The 15,078-nt window shown below is 39.3% G+C and overlaps 1 protein-coding gene across 1 annotated transcript in view; it reads left to right on the plus strand.

The window, feature by feature from the left end:
- Positions 1-8,444, plus strand: part of TEC (tec protein tyrosine kinase) — a 44,915-nt gene extending 36,471 nt beyond the window's left edge. Inside the window, exons 9-18 of the mRNA XM_088524719.1 lie at positions 353-407; positions 554-633; positions 1,498-1,631; positions 2,723-2,797; positions 3,380-3,551; positions 3,717-3,933; positions 4,484-4,548; positions 5,447-5,565; positions 5,734-5,891; positions 8,257-8,444. Coding sequence (XP_088380845.1) covers positions 353-407; positions 554-633; positions 1,498-1,631; positions 2,723-2,797; positions 3,380-3,551; positions 3,717-3,933; positions 4,484-4,548; positions 5,447-5,565; positions 5,734-5,891; positions 8,257-8,334 — 1,153 coding nt within the window. The 3' untranslated portion in view covers positions 8,335-8,444. The remainder of the gene's footprint in view (positions 1-352; positions 408-553; positions 634-1,497; positions 1,632-2,722; positions 2,798-3,379; positions 3,552-3,716; positions 3,934-4,483; positions 4,549-5,446; positions 5,566-5,733; positions 5,892-8,256) is intronic.
- Positions 8,445-15,078: the final 6,634 nt, after the last annotated feature.

Here is a 15,078-nt window from a genome sequence, read left to right on the forward strand (position 1 = left end):
TTACTTGAGATTGCCAGTCTGCCCACAAGCTGCTGTTTAGGGAAACAGCCACTGTCTGCATGCTTATATTTGGGAGGGCTTTTTCTTGGAAAAAAAATGAGCTATTCCACCTGTATTTTGTTGGCTTCTGTGGGATCTCACTGGAATTTTTTAAAGCATTTTTATGGGTAATCTGTGTGACATGATAGACTTATTTATTTTGTAAATTGAACTTTGGTTGGTTCAGTTCTTGACCTTCAGCACCATCAAATTATTGAATCTGCAACTTTATAGTACTTTGCTTTAAGCATTTTACATAAGGAGATCAAATATCTTGGAGAGTTTTTGATCACACAGTGATGATGTATTGCAGATGGTACAGCAGGAATCTGAACAGAAGCAAAGCAGAACAACTCCTTAGAAATGAGGTGAGTTCTGTACCATTGTATTAGCAATCATAGGATTTAGTCTTTTATTAAAGTTTAATTTTAGCACATGCAAATCATAACTTCATTAGAAAAGACATACAGCTTAAATTGTTTGTGGCATGAAACTTATTGTGCTTGCATTTTAGGACAAAGAAGGTGGTTTTGTGGTGAGAGACTCAAGTCAGCCAGGCTTGTATACAGTTTCCCTTTACACAAAATTTGGAGGGTAAGGGTTTTTTTTTTCTTCTTTTTTTCTTTTTTCCTTTGTGGCTACTCTGTACAATCTTATCTTGTTTGAATTGATTTGCATAGGTATTTTAATGTATAGGCTTGTGAAAAGCCTGAGTGTGAATTCAGGAAAGAAGTGAGTGATGATATTTAAAAAACAAGCAAACACCCAAAAAATAAAAACAAAAGTTGGCTAAAATTTAAGATTAGCTTCTAGATTCCAGGGCTAAATCAGTTGCTATAACCTAAGATAAATGCAAACTGCCCCCAGAAGAAAGCTCGCTTTCGCGTGCCGCTCATTCTTTACCATCGCACCAGCCTATGTGTTTGTGTGGGTGTGTGGTGAGGTGAACCGATCTGGCTGAAAATTAACCTTTTATTGGTTAATCCTCAACTTGAGCAGATTCTTGAAGCGGACGTGAGTAGCAAACATGCAGTGCACCCGAAATCCAAGCCCTTGCTGAAGTGCTGCACGCGGGGCAGCCCTGCAGACTCCCTGGTGTGAAATGCCCTGCGCCCCTTCCCAAGGGCTGCATCCGAGCTGCTCCTGCGGGCAAACGGAGCCCCTCTGCCCGTGCTGCTAGTGCCGGGGAGCGGTGCCAGCCTTTCCCCTTGGAAAGCCCAGGGGATAGCATCCTGCCCCCAGCCATGCTGGGAGGACTTGTGCAAAGGGCCTGTATGATCTCCCCTGCGTTTGTGCAGTGCTTCAGGTGTGAAAGTTGTTCAGTACATTTTGTATCTTGTCTCTGCATTAAACAGTGTTTTTTTTTTAGGTCTCTCTCTCTCTCTATATATATATTATTTTAACTTGCAAGAAATGGGTTTGTATTTCTACTTTATATATTTATTTATTTATTTTTAGAGAAGGCTCATCAGGGATAAGACACTACCATATAAAAGAGACAGTGACGTCACCAAAACAGTTCTACCTCGCGGAAAAACATCTTTTTAACTCCATTCCAGAAATAATCGAGTATCATAAACATAATGCAGCAGGTAAAAGAATCTGATTTTCTTGTCAGAGTGGATTTCGAAAAGTGTATTAGGGTTTTTAGGTTTGTATAGGTTCTTCTGGCTTTTAAAACAGATTTTTATATTTATTTAATATAATACTCTATATACATTTACAATAATACTATATATTCACAATCTAGCCCACAAGTAAGGAACAGATAAGGAGAAAAGTAAAGCGTTGTTCAGACAATCCCTGAAGTTGTCCTTGTAATTCTTAGATGCTTCAGATCTTTTGTTGACAGTTGCCGCTCTCTTGCACTCTCTGATAAAATGGGTAGAGTTTAGGAATCCTTTTGACGTTGAGGTTATGTTCCCTAGTTGTTATAGCCAGAATCCACTTGTTAAGCACAGCAGAATCTGGGTCAAGGTGCAGATACCAACATCTTTTCAAGTTCTGTGCATGAGATATATTTTCAAGATTCTTGTATTAAATTTGGATGACCAGGCATCTCCTAGTAATATTCCGGAGCAGGTTTATTTTGGCACTTGCGCAGGTGTTTCCTTTTCTGAAAAATCTTCTCGGAAACATAACTCTGCTTCTCATTTATTTAGATATTTTTACTACTTATTTTTAACAGCGTCGTTCTTTTAACTCTACTTCTTAATTGCATTCTGACAAGATTTTAACAGATTATTTAACTAGTGTGTAGCACTTTTGTATATATAAAATCGCCTTGTGAAACTGCTGGGATTTATGTATACAAACCAAAAACAAGCAACAGTAACAGTGTGAATATACATTTTAGATGGTCTTTCTGATCTGGTGTATGAAAGGTGCAGTCTCTGCTCAGCAATTATTTTTGTGCCCAGCTTAACTGTAATGCATAAACATGTATGAATATATCCATATCCGTCTCTCACCCTTAAAGGTGATGCAGCAATTTAGGCCCAACAGGTAGCTGCTATGTATCTCTGATAAGCATTTTCAATAGTCAAAGCAATGAGATAGCAGAAAGAAGTCAAAGCTAAATCTGTGTATAAGCTTGTTGGTCAGTTTGCAGGGAACAAGGGGCTGATTTGCTGCCTAGTGCTCTTTCAGAAGTAAAGTATGATGAATTGTCTTTGAAATTCAGGTCTTGTTACCAGGCTGCGCTACCCAGTGACCCCAAAGATGAGGACAGCGCCAACAACTGCAGGTTTCAGCTATGGTAATTATGTGTTTTTATGTTAATCTACACATAACTTCACTAATAACTTTTTATATATGAATTGTTGCAATATTTTCTATGTTTTTTTTTTCTAAAAACTCTGTGGACACCATGAGCTCTGTGTGATCACTGAGTGGGGCCATTGCTCTTTCATAAGCTGTTGGACCTCTTAAACTTTGCCCTTTGGTCTTCGTCCATGGATCGATTACTCTCTTAATGCAGAATAATCCATTTTAAGCACAGCACATGAGATGACACGAATAGTTTCTGTGCACTGGCACAATTTTATATAATAGCCTATTGAATCAAGTCTCATAATACCAGTATGCAAATATTGGTTTCAGAAAACTTGCTTTTTGCCATCTGTGTTGTCAGCAACTGCTTATTGATTGTGTGTATCTAATGACTTCTGCTTGGTTTCTAAGGTACAGAAGTGCTATGTTTTCAAATTAATTCTAGGAGAATTCTCCCTAATTTCTGTAACTTGCTAATACTCTAGCGTTTCTCTTTCCTCCTCCATATCCCTATCAACTCAGTATGCTCTCTAATATAACAGTCATTGGTTTTTGGTTGGTTTTATAGAGAAATGGGAAATTAATCCATCAGAGCTGACCTTCATGAGAGAGCTGGGGAGTGGTCTCTTCGGAGTCGTGCGCCTGGGGAAGTGGCGGGCGCAGTACAAAGTGGCCATCAAGGCAATTCGGGAAGGTGCCATGTATGAAGAGGACTTCATTGAAGAAGCTAAAGTGATGATGTGAGTTGCTGCACTTGGGTACTTCTGTTGCCAGTCCCGGGCTGGTGATACAGTATGTACTGACAAGGCACCTGAGGCACACGATATTTTTACAGTATCATGCGGGTGGGAAGCTAGCAGTGGGTGGAGGAAGCAGTAGTAACTACATGATTTCAATCTTTCCAGGAAATTAACACATCCTAAATTAGTTCAGCTGTACGGTGTGTGCACCCAACAGAGACCTATTTACATAGTGACTGAATTCATGGAGCATGGCTGCCTGCTGAACTACCTGCGGCAAAAACGCGGGCTGCTGAGCAAAGACATCCTGCTGACCATGTGCCAAGACGTGTGCGAGGGGATGGAGTACCTGGAGAGGAACAGCTTCATCCACAGGGACCTGGTAACAGCCCGCTGTGCAATATGCGCTTTTTGAAACTTGTATTTGTAAACATCTCTACTCCTTACTGAAACCACTTGCTCAGAAATACAGCAGTTAATTCTCTGCAAAATAAAAGCTGCTAAGTCAGCTCTTTAGGCTCCAAGGGGAGCTCTAAATTTGCCCTGTAAAGAGAAAGTTCAGACGTTTATCTCTACCTACAAAATGGAGTAAAATCACTCTAAAATGTTTATGAAGAATCAATAGCTGTTTCTGCAGAAATAACAGCATATCTTTATTCCACATTGGTGCCTTTTTCACCACTCATTAATCCTCTAAGATAACTTTTCCTGCTTTTGTTTTTCGTTTTTACAAAAGTCTGCAGTTGCCATAGTAATATCATTAAGAGCAAGTGTACATGTACTTTATAATCTGGATTGTGGGGAGATTACCTCATTGAATTTGGTAAATCAGTTAACTTGCTAAGGAATGAGGACAAAGTCTTCACTGAACAGTTACAGTTTGTCTGAAAGAGACTGCAAGTTTTAATCTGAATCTAATCGTTGCTTTGTAGGCTGCCAGAAACTGCTTAGTGAATGATTCAGGAGTGGTCAAAGTGTCTGATTTTGGCATGACAAGGTATGGCTGTGAGCATCCGGGTATACGAACACACTTGCAGTGACTTTGGGAAAATTCTCATAGCCCTTGCACTAATCTCTAAGACACGAATGTCTGATAGAATTAGAGGAATTTTTTTTTTATCCCTCATTGCCTTTAAGTAGTATTCTATCTGTGGTCAGGGATCTATTCTTTCTGAGTATGGAAAAGTAAAACATGTGAGTTCATTCTGTAGAGAATTAGGTATGTTTAGCTCTTATCGTGAAAGGGCTAAATTAATGTCGATTACATAATCTGATTGGTCTTCTGTTACAAATATGCTATAAATGCTGTAATAATTTTATAAATTTTAATTTCTTGGTGATACAATAGGCATATTGGAATCTGTTTCTTGGACAGTAGAGTTTAGGTTAAAGAAATATCAATTGTCAATGTGTATTTTAGCAGTTAAATGTTGGAAAGAGGCTGCTCAGTGAGGTAGAATCCTCCCTTCAGAGATGCTTCAGATCACGTTAGCCAAGGCCCTGTGAGGTGCTGAGAACTGAGGAGGGTTTCATATCCTGCCCTTGTTGCCCTGGGTGGGTGCTACATGGGGTGGGTGCTGCATCATTTGTTAAACATAATTAAATTTAAAATGAAAATTTAATTACATTTTAACTTTAGCATAAATAGAAATTTGGTTTGTATGTGGCCTAGACCTGTGTCACTTAGTTAATAACCACAAGGAAAGGTTCTGAGTTAATAAAAATTAACTGTCTCTTAACTGAAACTTCAGTACCCCTCTGAGGAAATCTTTATCGTGTGGTACTAACAGGCATGACCACACGGTGGCAATATGAGTTTCTAGTATTCGAATCCAAGCTAAACTATAGTGTGCAGGTTTGGGGGCTGACCAAAGGGTTTTGGTTCTATTTTTCAGGTATGTCCTGGATGATCAGTACACGAGCTCCTCAGGGGCTAAATTCCCTGTAAAGTGGTGTCCCCCAGAAGTTTTTAATTATAGCCGATTCAGCAGCAAATCAGATGTCTGGTCATTTGGTAAGCCCCATTTGAATGCTTTCTAGAATGTAAGTCTCAAAAAAACTCTTTCCCTATCAGAAAATTTGTACCTAGATCTTGAAGTACATATTTACTTTAGGAAAATATTTTTGTTTATTTTCTTCTAATGTTTATATCTTCTTTCTAATGTTTATTTTCACTTTTTAGGTGTTTTTATGTGGGAAGTGTTTACAGAAGGAAAAATGCCCTTTGAAAAAAGCTCCAATTATGAAGTGGTAACTATGGTTAGCCAAGGACATCGTCTGTATCGGCCCAAACTAGCCTGCAAGCTGGTGTATGATGTCATGATGATGTGCTGGCAGGAGGTAGATTTATTTTTTCTTATTTTTTACCTTTGAATTGACAAGCCATTAATCTCCACTGCAGTGTCCTGTCTGTGCCTCAGGCCCTGTGCTCAGGGACCTATGAACTCCTGCTTCCCGAGGGAATATTTGTTATTGGAGCTATTGGTTACTAGAACAAAAATGACCAGGATATCCTCCATAAACAGGCTGTTCAAGAAAGAGATAAAAAGGAACACAAAGGCACAAATGTGGCTTCTGAGGCATTAGGGAAGGAGGAAGTGGAGAGGGGGAAGCACCATCCATATCATTCCACCCCCTGAACCAGGGTCCCTGGTACAGAAGTTCCCTGTTTCCCTCAGGGACTTCCAGGACTTCATGCCTACCCAGATGAGCTCCATGAGGTGCAGGGAGAAGCAGGACATTTGTGGCCCTGTTATGACACCAAGGGCTTTGAAGGAGTTGCCTGGAGTGTTGGATGTAGCAGCATCACTTAAATGCAGTGATCTGTTCAGAATAACCTGAAATTAAGCCTAATGAACTCAGACAGAGCTCTGATCTAACTAGGTCACGTTCCTGTCCATAGCAGGAATTAGGCTGCCAGTGCCCAGGCAGTGTCGCTCCATGCTGCTGCTCCCCCTCTTCCATCTCCTCCTGATTTCTGGCACTGCCAGTCGGGCTGCAAGACGGAGCTTGCCCGTACAGAGTTTGCAGAGGCTTCCTGGTGCCACTCATTACGGCTGTGTATAAATACTTCTAGCAAAACTACTTAAGTTGGAGTGCCTTAGAGGGAAGATCTTAATTCTGTACTGCCTCAGCTTATTAGTCACTATAGAAACATGTCAGAATAAGCAAAATCTTTCTATAGGAATGCTACTTTGCCCAATTGTAAGCTATGTAGAAAATAAAGATTAGGATGCTGTGGAACCTAAACAGGTAAATCCAAACATTTACTGCTGGTCTTCCTGGTTCAGAAGGATATTGGCTGCTCAGCGTTCAAAGAGGTAAAGGGCAGGAAAAGCAGACTTAGTACTTTAATTAAATTGCTGTGAAACTTATTTTTTTCAGTATTAAAGAAAAAAATCTATTATAATGTAGGTGTATTTAATTATGTCCCTCTTATTTTGGAGAGAGCAATCAAGGAAACCAGAACCTGAAAGAGCCAAGTGGTTTATTTTTAGTTGGTCTTTGCCCTGAAGATGTTTAGGAAAGAGTGCTCTTTCCCAGAATAAAGCTGACTTACTGTCTGATACTTGTAGTGGAGAAGTTGCCAGAACAAAGAGTAATTAGTCACCAAGCCAACTGATGAATATCTAAAGCTTACAAAGTGCTGATTTATGAAGCAAGGAAATAAATTAGAATAGCTATCCTTGGAGGGCTGCAGAATTACAAACACATCTATAGTTTAAAAAGGCTGTTCAAGGAACCAGGAAATATCAAGCCATTAAATTTTGTGCATGTTAGATAACCTGCTTGGCTTGGCCATTAAAATGAAATAATACATCACCTCAAAGATGATGATAAGCTGTTTGTGAAGATTCTTTGAATATTGATATTTATTTATAGAATTTATGTGAGCATGAATTAATTGAATAAAAGTTCATTGATTTCATCAAGCATTATTAATAATGTAAAGTCATTTTTGTTAATCCCAAACAGGACACAAACAGTGGCAACATATTCAATCTGTCATAAAATATGATTAACCATAGGTGTCTCAGACCTTGGTTAATAGATTCATTAGTAACTTGAAAATGGACATGGATACCAAAGCATCCAAATTTAGAAGACATTAAAAATTAAGTTGTTAAATAGAGAAAAAGTGCAAGTTACAGAGACATTCAAAACATGATTAACTGGCAGCGAGGTCAGCTACGAGACTACGTCAGTGGAGTGGCTCAATTAAATGAAGCAAACAGGATGTGACGACATAGACGGAAATGTATGGGAAAAGAAAAAGAGCAATAGCACAGAGTGATGCTGCTACATTAATCTGTGTAGTAGTCTGCTTTCTCAGTCCATGAAATTAGAGACTTCAGAGATGGGCACTCCAAATGCTTAGGCATGCAAACAGTTTGCATGAAGAAAAGCTACAACAATTTACCAGGGGTGGGAAATTAGGGAGAAAAATGAAAAAGGCAGCAGTATGTAAAGAAATGAATTATATGAAGTCTGTCATCCAGCAACACCATTTCAGTTTGTCCAATCAAAAAATAGTATGAAACTTAATTGCAGGAAGTAATACATTCAAAACCAGTGCAAAGAAATATTTTTTTTCCACATCATGCTTATCTAGATGGTCATTGCATATATGATATCAAAACCAAGAATTTACCAAAATTGACATAACTTTAGTGCTGATAACAAGAGTGCATGCTTTTGTTTTCAGAAACCAGAGGCACGGCCTACCTTTGAAGACTTGCTTCACATAATCATTGACATTGCTGAGGGTGAAGAAGCTTTCTGAAAAAGAAACAGAGCAGCCCAAGTACTGGAAAGAAGCCACATTCGAGACATGTAGCCTTGTTTCTGTTTTAAAGGCTTGATCCTGTAAGCTGCTGGATGTTGCTAGAGTGTGGGCAGCCTGTGACATTTGCTGCACTTACAGTTATACACGGAGTTATACATGATGCTGGGAAATGTGCGCAGTACCTTGAATACCAGCAGTCCCTATAGTTTCTCTGAAACATCAGCATCCCATAAGGGACAAGCTGAGCTCTCTATGGAGAAAGAGAGAGAATGTGACCAAACCCAAGAGCCTAGTTTGCACATACTGGGTTGTGTTTATGTATATACAGTCCATGTTTCTGAGTTTCTCTTTGCTCAGGCAGTAGAAATGGTGGTAGCAGTAGTGATTTGTATGCTTTAAATTCGAAGGTATCTATTAATTGTTAGTTACTGACACTGAAGGGTTTCCGAGATTCTCCAGAGACATTATTTTTCTCAGTGGGTGGTTGTTCTGTGCCAAATCAAGAACACAAAACCTGCCTCTTTCCTTCGCACATAGTGAGTTGCCAACAATGCAGCCATTGGCTTGCCCTAACCCTCAAAAACTCTGCCCAAGAACAGGCCTGTGAGATGCCGAGACCACCTAGGGCCTCTCATAAACCAAAGACCTTCCAAGATGAGTCCTAACATTACTTACGAAAAATAAATCCAAGATTCAGCACAACTGGCTGTCAGTGTACTATAATACTTTGTTTTTGATTAATTATAAGATAATTTATATGCTGTATGTATTGTAAATATATAAATCTCTACATTTATTTATATAAAGCGAGTGTTCTCTTGAAGTTTCCAAGTGTGAGTTTGTTCTACCTTAGTTTACTTATGCAATCAATATATGAGATGGTAAATGAAAGAAATTACACCATTAATGTGTTAAAGGAGAGATCCTTTTTATGTCTCTATCATCTGTATGTGCAGTGATCTGCCCTTTCTGTTTTTAACAGAAAATGTCATATTGTGTGTGTGTGTGTGTAAATAAACGGAGTGTTAGCTGTTGTTTGGAACAGAGTGATGTGTTGCAAATAACTTACTGACAGACATTGCTTCATCAGCCAAACTCACTGTTCATTAGTATTATGAGGATGTGTGTGCATGTATATATAGATACATACATATGCATATACATATATATGCACACATTAAGTATGTAGAATACTATGAATATATATTTATGTGATCAGATGTTCACCACAGAAATGGCTGAGCTACTTTTTAGAGGATACTTGTCCTTTCCCTTCCGCTGGAGATTAAACAGACTTCAGGGAGGCTTTAAATTAGCCTAACTATACTTATAGATGTGAGGGGTATGTGTGCTCCAGTTTCGCTCTACTCAGCTTCTGACTATGTTTTGTTATTTTTGTTGTGGGCTGATTTTTTTTTTTAATTATCTGTTACTGGTGCCCCTTACTGCCCTGTGTGATGGAGAATGGGTGGCCATTTTTTAGAGAGTTTTTCATGCAAAGAATTGTATGGTCAGGTCTATTTCATACCAAGTTATTGAAGTGGACTGTAGTTAGCTCAGTGCAGTCCATCATTGCTCCATTTCAGTTTGTCTGTAATCGCTTTTGGAGATGCTTAGATCCCCCCCCATTGCTTTGTCCAAGCCCTTCCAAAGGGACTTCCTTTCAAAGGGAAGAAAGCCTCTTGTCTGAAAAAATGTTTTTCAGGTACTCGGAGGCACCTAGCTAATTTTAAAAAAATGCATCTAGCCCCAGATGGTAAATTTTGCAAAGGATCAGAAAATCTCCGTAGTCAGCTATTTTACTGACTCTTGCGTGTCCTCAAAGACCCCTTGAAATTTTTAATTTTACTTGTTTTTAAGTCATTACTTAGCTCTCCTGATTTCTGTAAAACATGCATTTGATACTAGAAAGCAACCTTTTTTTTTTTTTTTTTGAGTTGAGATTAGTATCTTTTTTTTTAAGGAAAGGGGGTGGGGTCAAGCCGTATTTGTGTTACACCATTGTAGCATGTGTCGTATCAGAGCGAAGAGCTCAGCCAGGGGTGTTTATAGTGGCACCCCTGACGGCGAAAGGATTAAGGATTGCATTTCCATTGGATTGTAAGCAGACAACCAGACATGATTCTCTCTACCTGTAAGTAAACTGAGCCGCAGTATTTTGATCTTGAAGCTTTGTTTTGTGCTGTAGTTTTGTGCAGTTAGCTACCTATGAAAGGTTGCCATGAAAGTACCAAGCAGCAACTTCTCATGCGAGTTAGATGATCTGTGTTCAGATCGCTCGTCTTGACTTTCAGAATTACTGATCAGATCAAGTCTATGATATGACTGGTTACAGACAAATATTAAGATGTTTCAAAATACTATCCTTAAAAGCTTGTACAGCATAGACACAGATAAGGTGTTTAGTGGAGTTAGAGCTGACTTTCCTACAGCACAGAATGAACCTGTGGGAAAATGCAGAATGCCTGAACTTTCATACATGAAAACTTAAAGTTTGTATTTTAAAGTATTTTAGAAGGAAACTATTGATTTCCGGTTGATCTTTGGTCTTCTGGTATTGCAAAAAATGTCAGACCTACCTGTTGAGGGAGCATATTGTGTGTTATTGTTTGTTTTTGATGACGAAAGTTGAGTTTGAGTATTTTGTGAAGTGCCATTGCATGCTGTTAACCTACCTGCAGTGCAAGAGCAAGAACTTTGTGCAGAACATGGCACAAAAACTTGTGTCTTGGAGCTGGACTAAAAAACTTTCAAAATTAGCAATGCTTGGGGAAACGGTGATTCAGAAAAAAAGGAACTCAATCTAAGAAACTTGTGAAGTAGTAAAATGATAAAAAGCAAATTATAAAAATTCACTTCTAACAACTTTTTGCTTTTGTCTAGCCCTTTGGTACTGTGTCCCAAATACTGGCAAACAAAGTGACTTATAACTGAGGATAGGAACTAGCCATATACACAGCTATAACAATCCAAACCCTGCTGCTATGTTTAGTTGTTGTGGAACTTCATCATTTTACATAGCACTAGAGCTACTGGCAGGAATGGGTCAGCTCAAACCATGTTTTCACTGTGATTTTTCTGTGTTCATAGGACTTTCAGGTTTCAAGCAAACAGCTGTTCCTTGTCACTACAGACCAATCTTCTTCCTCTGCCATCTGATTTCTCTTCTGTATATGCAGTTAGTTAACAGGAGAGGTCGTTAAAAAGTTAGCTGCAAGTTTTTAACAGGTATTTGCTTGAGGATCAATTTCTATAATTTCCACTTCTTCCACATGTCTCTCTTGCCATGGTATCTTTTCTCCCATTCCAAAACTGTGCATGGTAAGAAGTCTGGGTTTGGGCATCATAATTCTATAGGCTAATCTGCCTTTACACTAGTAGAGTTGGAATATGTATTTGTTTATCAGTCTCCAGAGACATAATGTTACTGTTTTTAAAACAATCATTTCCTCCTAATAAAGTTATTTCTGGAAAAGAAAAGACACAAGCAATGAAGTTGGCTACACTTTGTTTTCTGAATTCTCTATCTGCACTATTGGAGCTTTGATCTCCCAAGCTTTCCTCACCTATTGGAGAAATGGAGATTCTTCACACTTCTAAAGAAGGAAGTCTTGGTAAAGTAGGGACCAAGGTGTCAAGGCTAGCATGTATGAGACTCTAACAATCTTACTTAAATTCTAAGCTAACAACTATTCTTTTTATTATGATTTACATCTGCTGAGGATTAAATCTAAATGGGTTTTGGTAGCTTGTAGTTTGACAGAAATGGGCTGCACAGGGAAATGTTGACTGAGGAGCCTAGTGTGGGCTCGGACCCTGGAGAAACCTTCCTGCCTGTGGGTTAAAAATAAACAAGATTTAACCGCTGTTTCTCAAAGTCTGGGGAACACTTTTTGCTTATATAGGAAGCAGAGAAGCAGGACCTGAGGAGTGAAGGGTCCATAACTACTTTAGTTTAAGAAGCTTCTGAAAACAATTTACTGTTAAAAGTTACTGAAATTTTCTTTCTGTTAACCCGTTTCTTTTTAGTATCCTGTCCAGTGTCAGCCATTCATAATATGTTAAATCCAATTGGCCTCTGTTCTGTTCAAAACCTGGAATCCAAAACAGAGTCCAAAATGTGATCTCCTTACAGAAGCAGAACTCTCGTCGATATAGACAACCATTAATTTTTAAGTGATTTGTTGAGGTAGGAGCCATGAGGGTCAAGACTTGAATTTATGAGCCTCTAACCATTTGTATTTTCCATTTTGAATCTAAGAAAATTCACAAGTGAGGTGAGCAAGGTGGGTTAGAGGAGCGCGTCCCGCTCCGAGGAGCGCCGGGCAGGAAGCGGAGGCTTCCTGTGGCCCTGCGCTCAGCGCTGCTGGGGCACCTGGAGGCAGCCTCGGCGGGAAGATCTGCCTGTGCTGCTAGCAGGAGAGCAGGACGTGGGCCGGGCTCGGCGCGCTGCTCAGTCGGAGCATCAAAGCCTTTAACCTTTGCAGTGTTGGCCAAGTGTTTCTAAACAGCATTGCAGAGCAGCTTTTCTGTAGTGAGCTATGAACTGAAAAAAAAAAAAAAAAAAAAAAAAAAACAGTGACTGACTAGAGGGGAGTATAAAACGTGTTGATCAATACACCAGGTTTTGCTTAAGATGCTGCCGTTCCAGTCCATCAGGTCGACATTTCTGTGTTTGTAAATCACCCATAACTCAGAGCAACTGAAGCAGGACCAAGTCCAAGGTCTGTGACTCTGAGCCCCACAGAACTGAAGGCTTGTCTTGGTGTACGTTTTGCTTGATACTGTTTCCCTATAGACTTGGTGATTTTGCAAAGAGGAATTGTCAACTTGCACTGCATTTATTTCTTCTGTATTTAATTTCTACTGAATTAATTGCACCCTGCTGCAGAAGTGCTGCGTAGCCAACAGAATTTCGGAAGCCATGCTGCAGAACATGGAGCCAGGCTTGGCTGTGAGAAAGCTGATTTTCAAAGAGCTGCCAGTGTCCTTCCTTCAGGATGATGGATATCTATCTGCTGGACTGCTAGGCTTTGATCCCATGTGTAAAATAGCCAGAAGAAGGAGTTGCAAACTTGGCAGAACTCTCTTTCTCTGTAGGATCCAAGAGTTCACTGTGCAATGGGCCTGTCTGAGCCTTCCTCTAACCTGAGCCTTCACCTTTAGCCTGCCAAGTGCAGTCACATTTTATGGACTTTAATTGGTTAGACACTCTAACCTTGGAAAAATCACTGGCCAAATAAAAGCATGTGTCCCACGAAACATCCTAATCACAGCTTTAATCTAGAAGCTAAATAATCTTATATATGTTTTTAAAATGATTGCATGCATTCATTTATTGCTAATTGCTTTTAACATAGCAAAGGGCATTCAGATATGAAAAGCAACCACCAGCAGAACAAGCATGAAAGTCACCGATGGCAGAGGAGTTGTCCTCAGTTTATGTTTCAAATTTATACAAATTACGGGGTTCATGGAGAAAAGCAAGCCAGACTTCTACGTCCATAACATAAGTCTGGCAGTAGGAATCTTTGCTTTTACAGTAGTAGCCAAATCTTTAAAATGTTACTAGAACATCATTCTTGCGTAACATTGAAACTCTGCAGTGCTTGGGCTAAAAATTTCCAGTGAGTCCTCTCCTAAGGAGAGCAAGTCATCTAAGGAGGAATAACATGTTTAATTAGACCAGGTGGTATAATCAGAAGGAATAGACAGGCTTGCACATGTCAGCTTCCTTTTGGCACATCACTAATTACTGATTAAACTTCAAGGTAATGGCTGAAGTAATAGAAAGACATGATTTTTTTGCCCACATCGTTTGCTTTTTATAGAACATAGAAGCCATTGTAAAAGCCATTATAAAACCTAGAAGAATCTAGGTCGGGGAAAAGCACAATTCCTTTGTAAGATATTTGGGAAATGTTGGTTAACAACATGTAGTTATTCATGTGAAAATTAAACACCACTTTTTCTACTGAAATTGTAATAGCAGGCTTCCTCAAAGGAGAGTTCTTGCAAGCCAACATCACCATGCAATACATTTCCAGGACACTGATTTAATACCACTTCAGAGGCGCTTGCTCCTTAGCATCCTGACTTCACTTTGCTCTGGAATCTCTCTTTTTATTTAGGAATGGAAAAAGAATGGTAGTAAAACAGAAATATTTCACACCTGACTTTTAAAGGAAATGTTTATTCATTCCGAGTTTGTTTTCATCTAGGATATTTTTGTTGGAGTAACTAGACCCAATATTCAACCCATGCTAGAGACTGTGCTCAAGCAAACTTAAGCTGATATAGTTTTTAATGAATGAGGGATAGTTTAATGGACCCAGAAAAAATATGCAGCAAATAAATTACATTGCCCATATCTTCTGCTCTGGTTTCTTTAAAGAAAATTGTTGGTGTCAGCTGACTTGGGTATTTGTAATCCCCGAGTTTTGCATAGCCGTCAGTGGAAATTTTTACCAAGCAGTTGATGCTGTCTTCTGATCAGTGCAGGCTTGCCAGCTTCCCACACAGCAGACTCTTCACAGGATGCAGCACTCTAAGGGAAATTGCCCCACGACTTTCATGGTAAATACTCAAACCAAAACATGTACAAGACAGGGCGCTTCCTCTTCCGACCCAGAACTAATTTGATCTTATCTTCCTGATGTTTGACGCTCTCTCTTCCTCTAGTAGGGCAAGATTTTCTGCATGCTGTCTGTATGTTTATAAAGGAAATCATCCCATTTTCAT

This window comes from Tinamus guttatus, unplaced genomic scaffold (assembly GCF_059628265.1).
Source record: "Tinamus guttatus ecotype Peru unplaced genomic scaffold, ASM5962826v1 Tinamus_guttatus_pri_ptg000213l, whole genome shotgun sequence".
Taxonomy (NCBI): Eukaryota; Metazoa; Chordata; class Aves; order Tinamiformes; family Tinamidae; genus Tinamus; species Tinamus guttatus.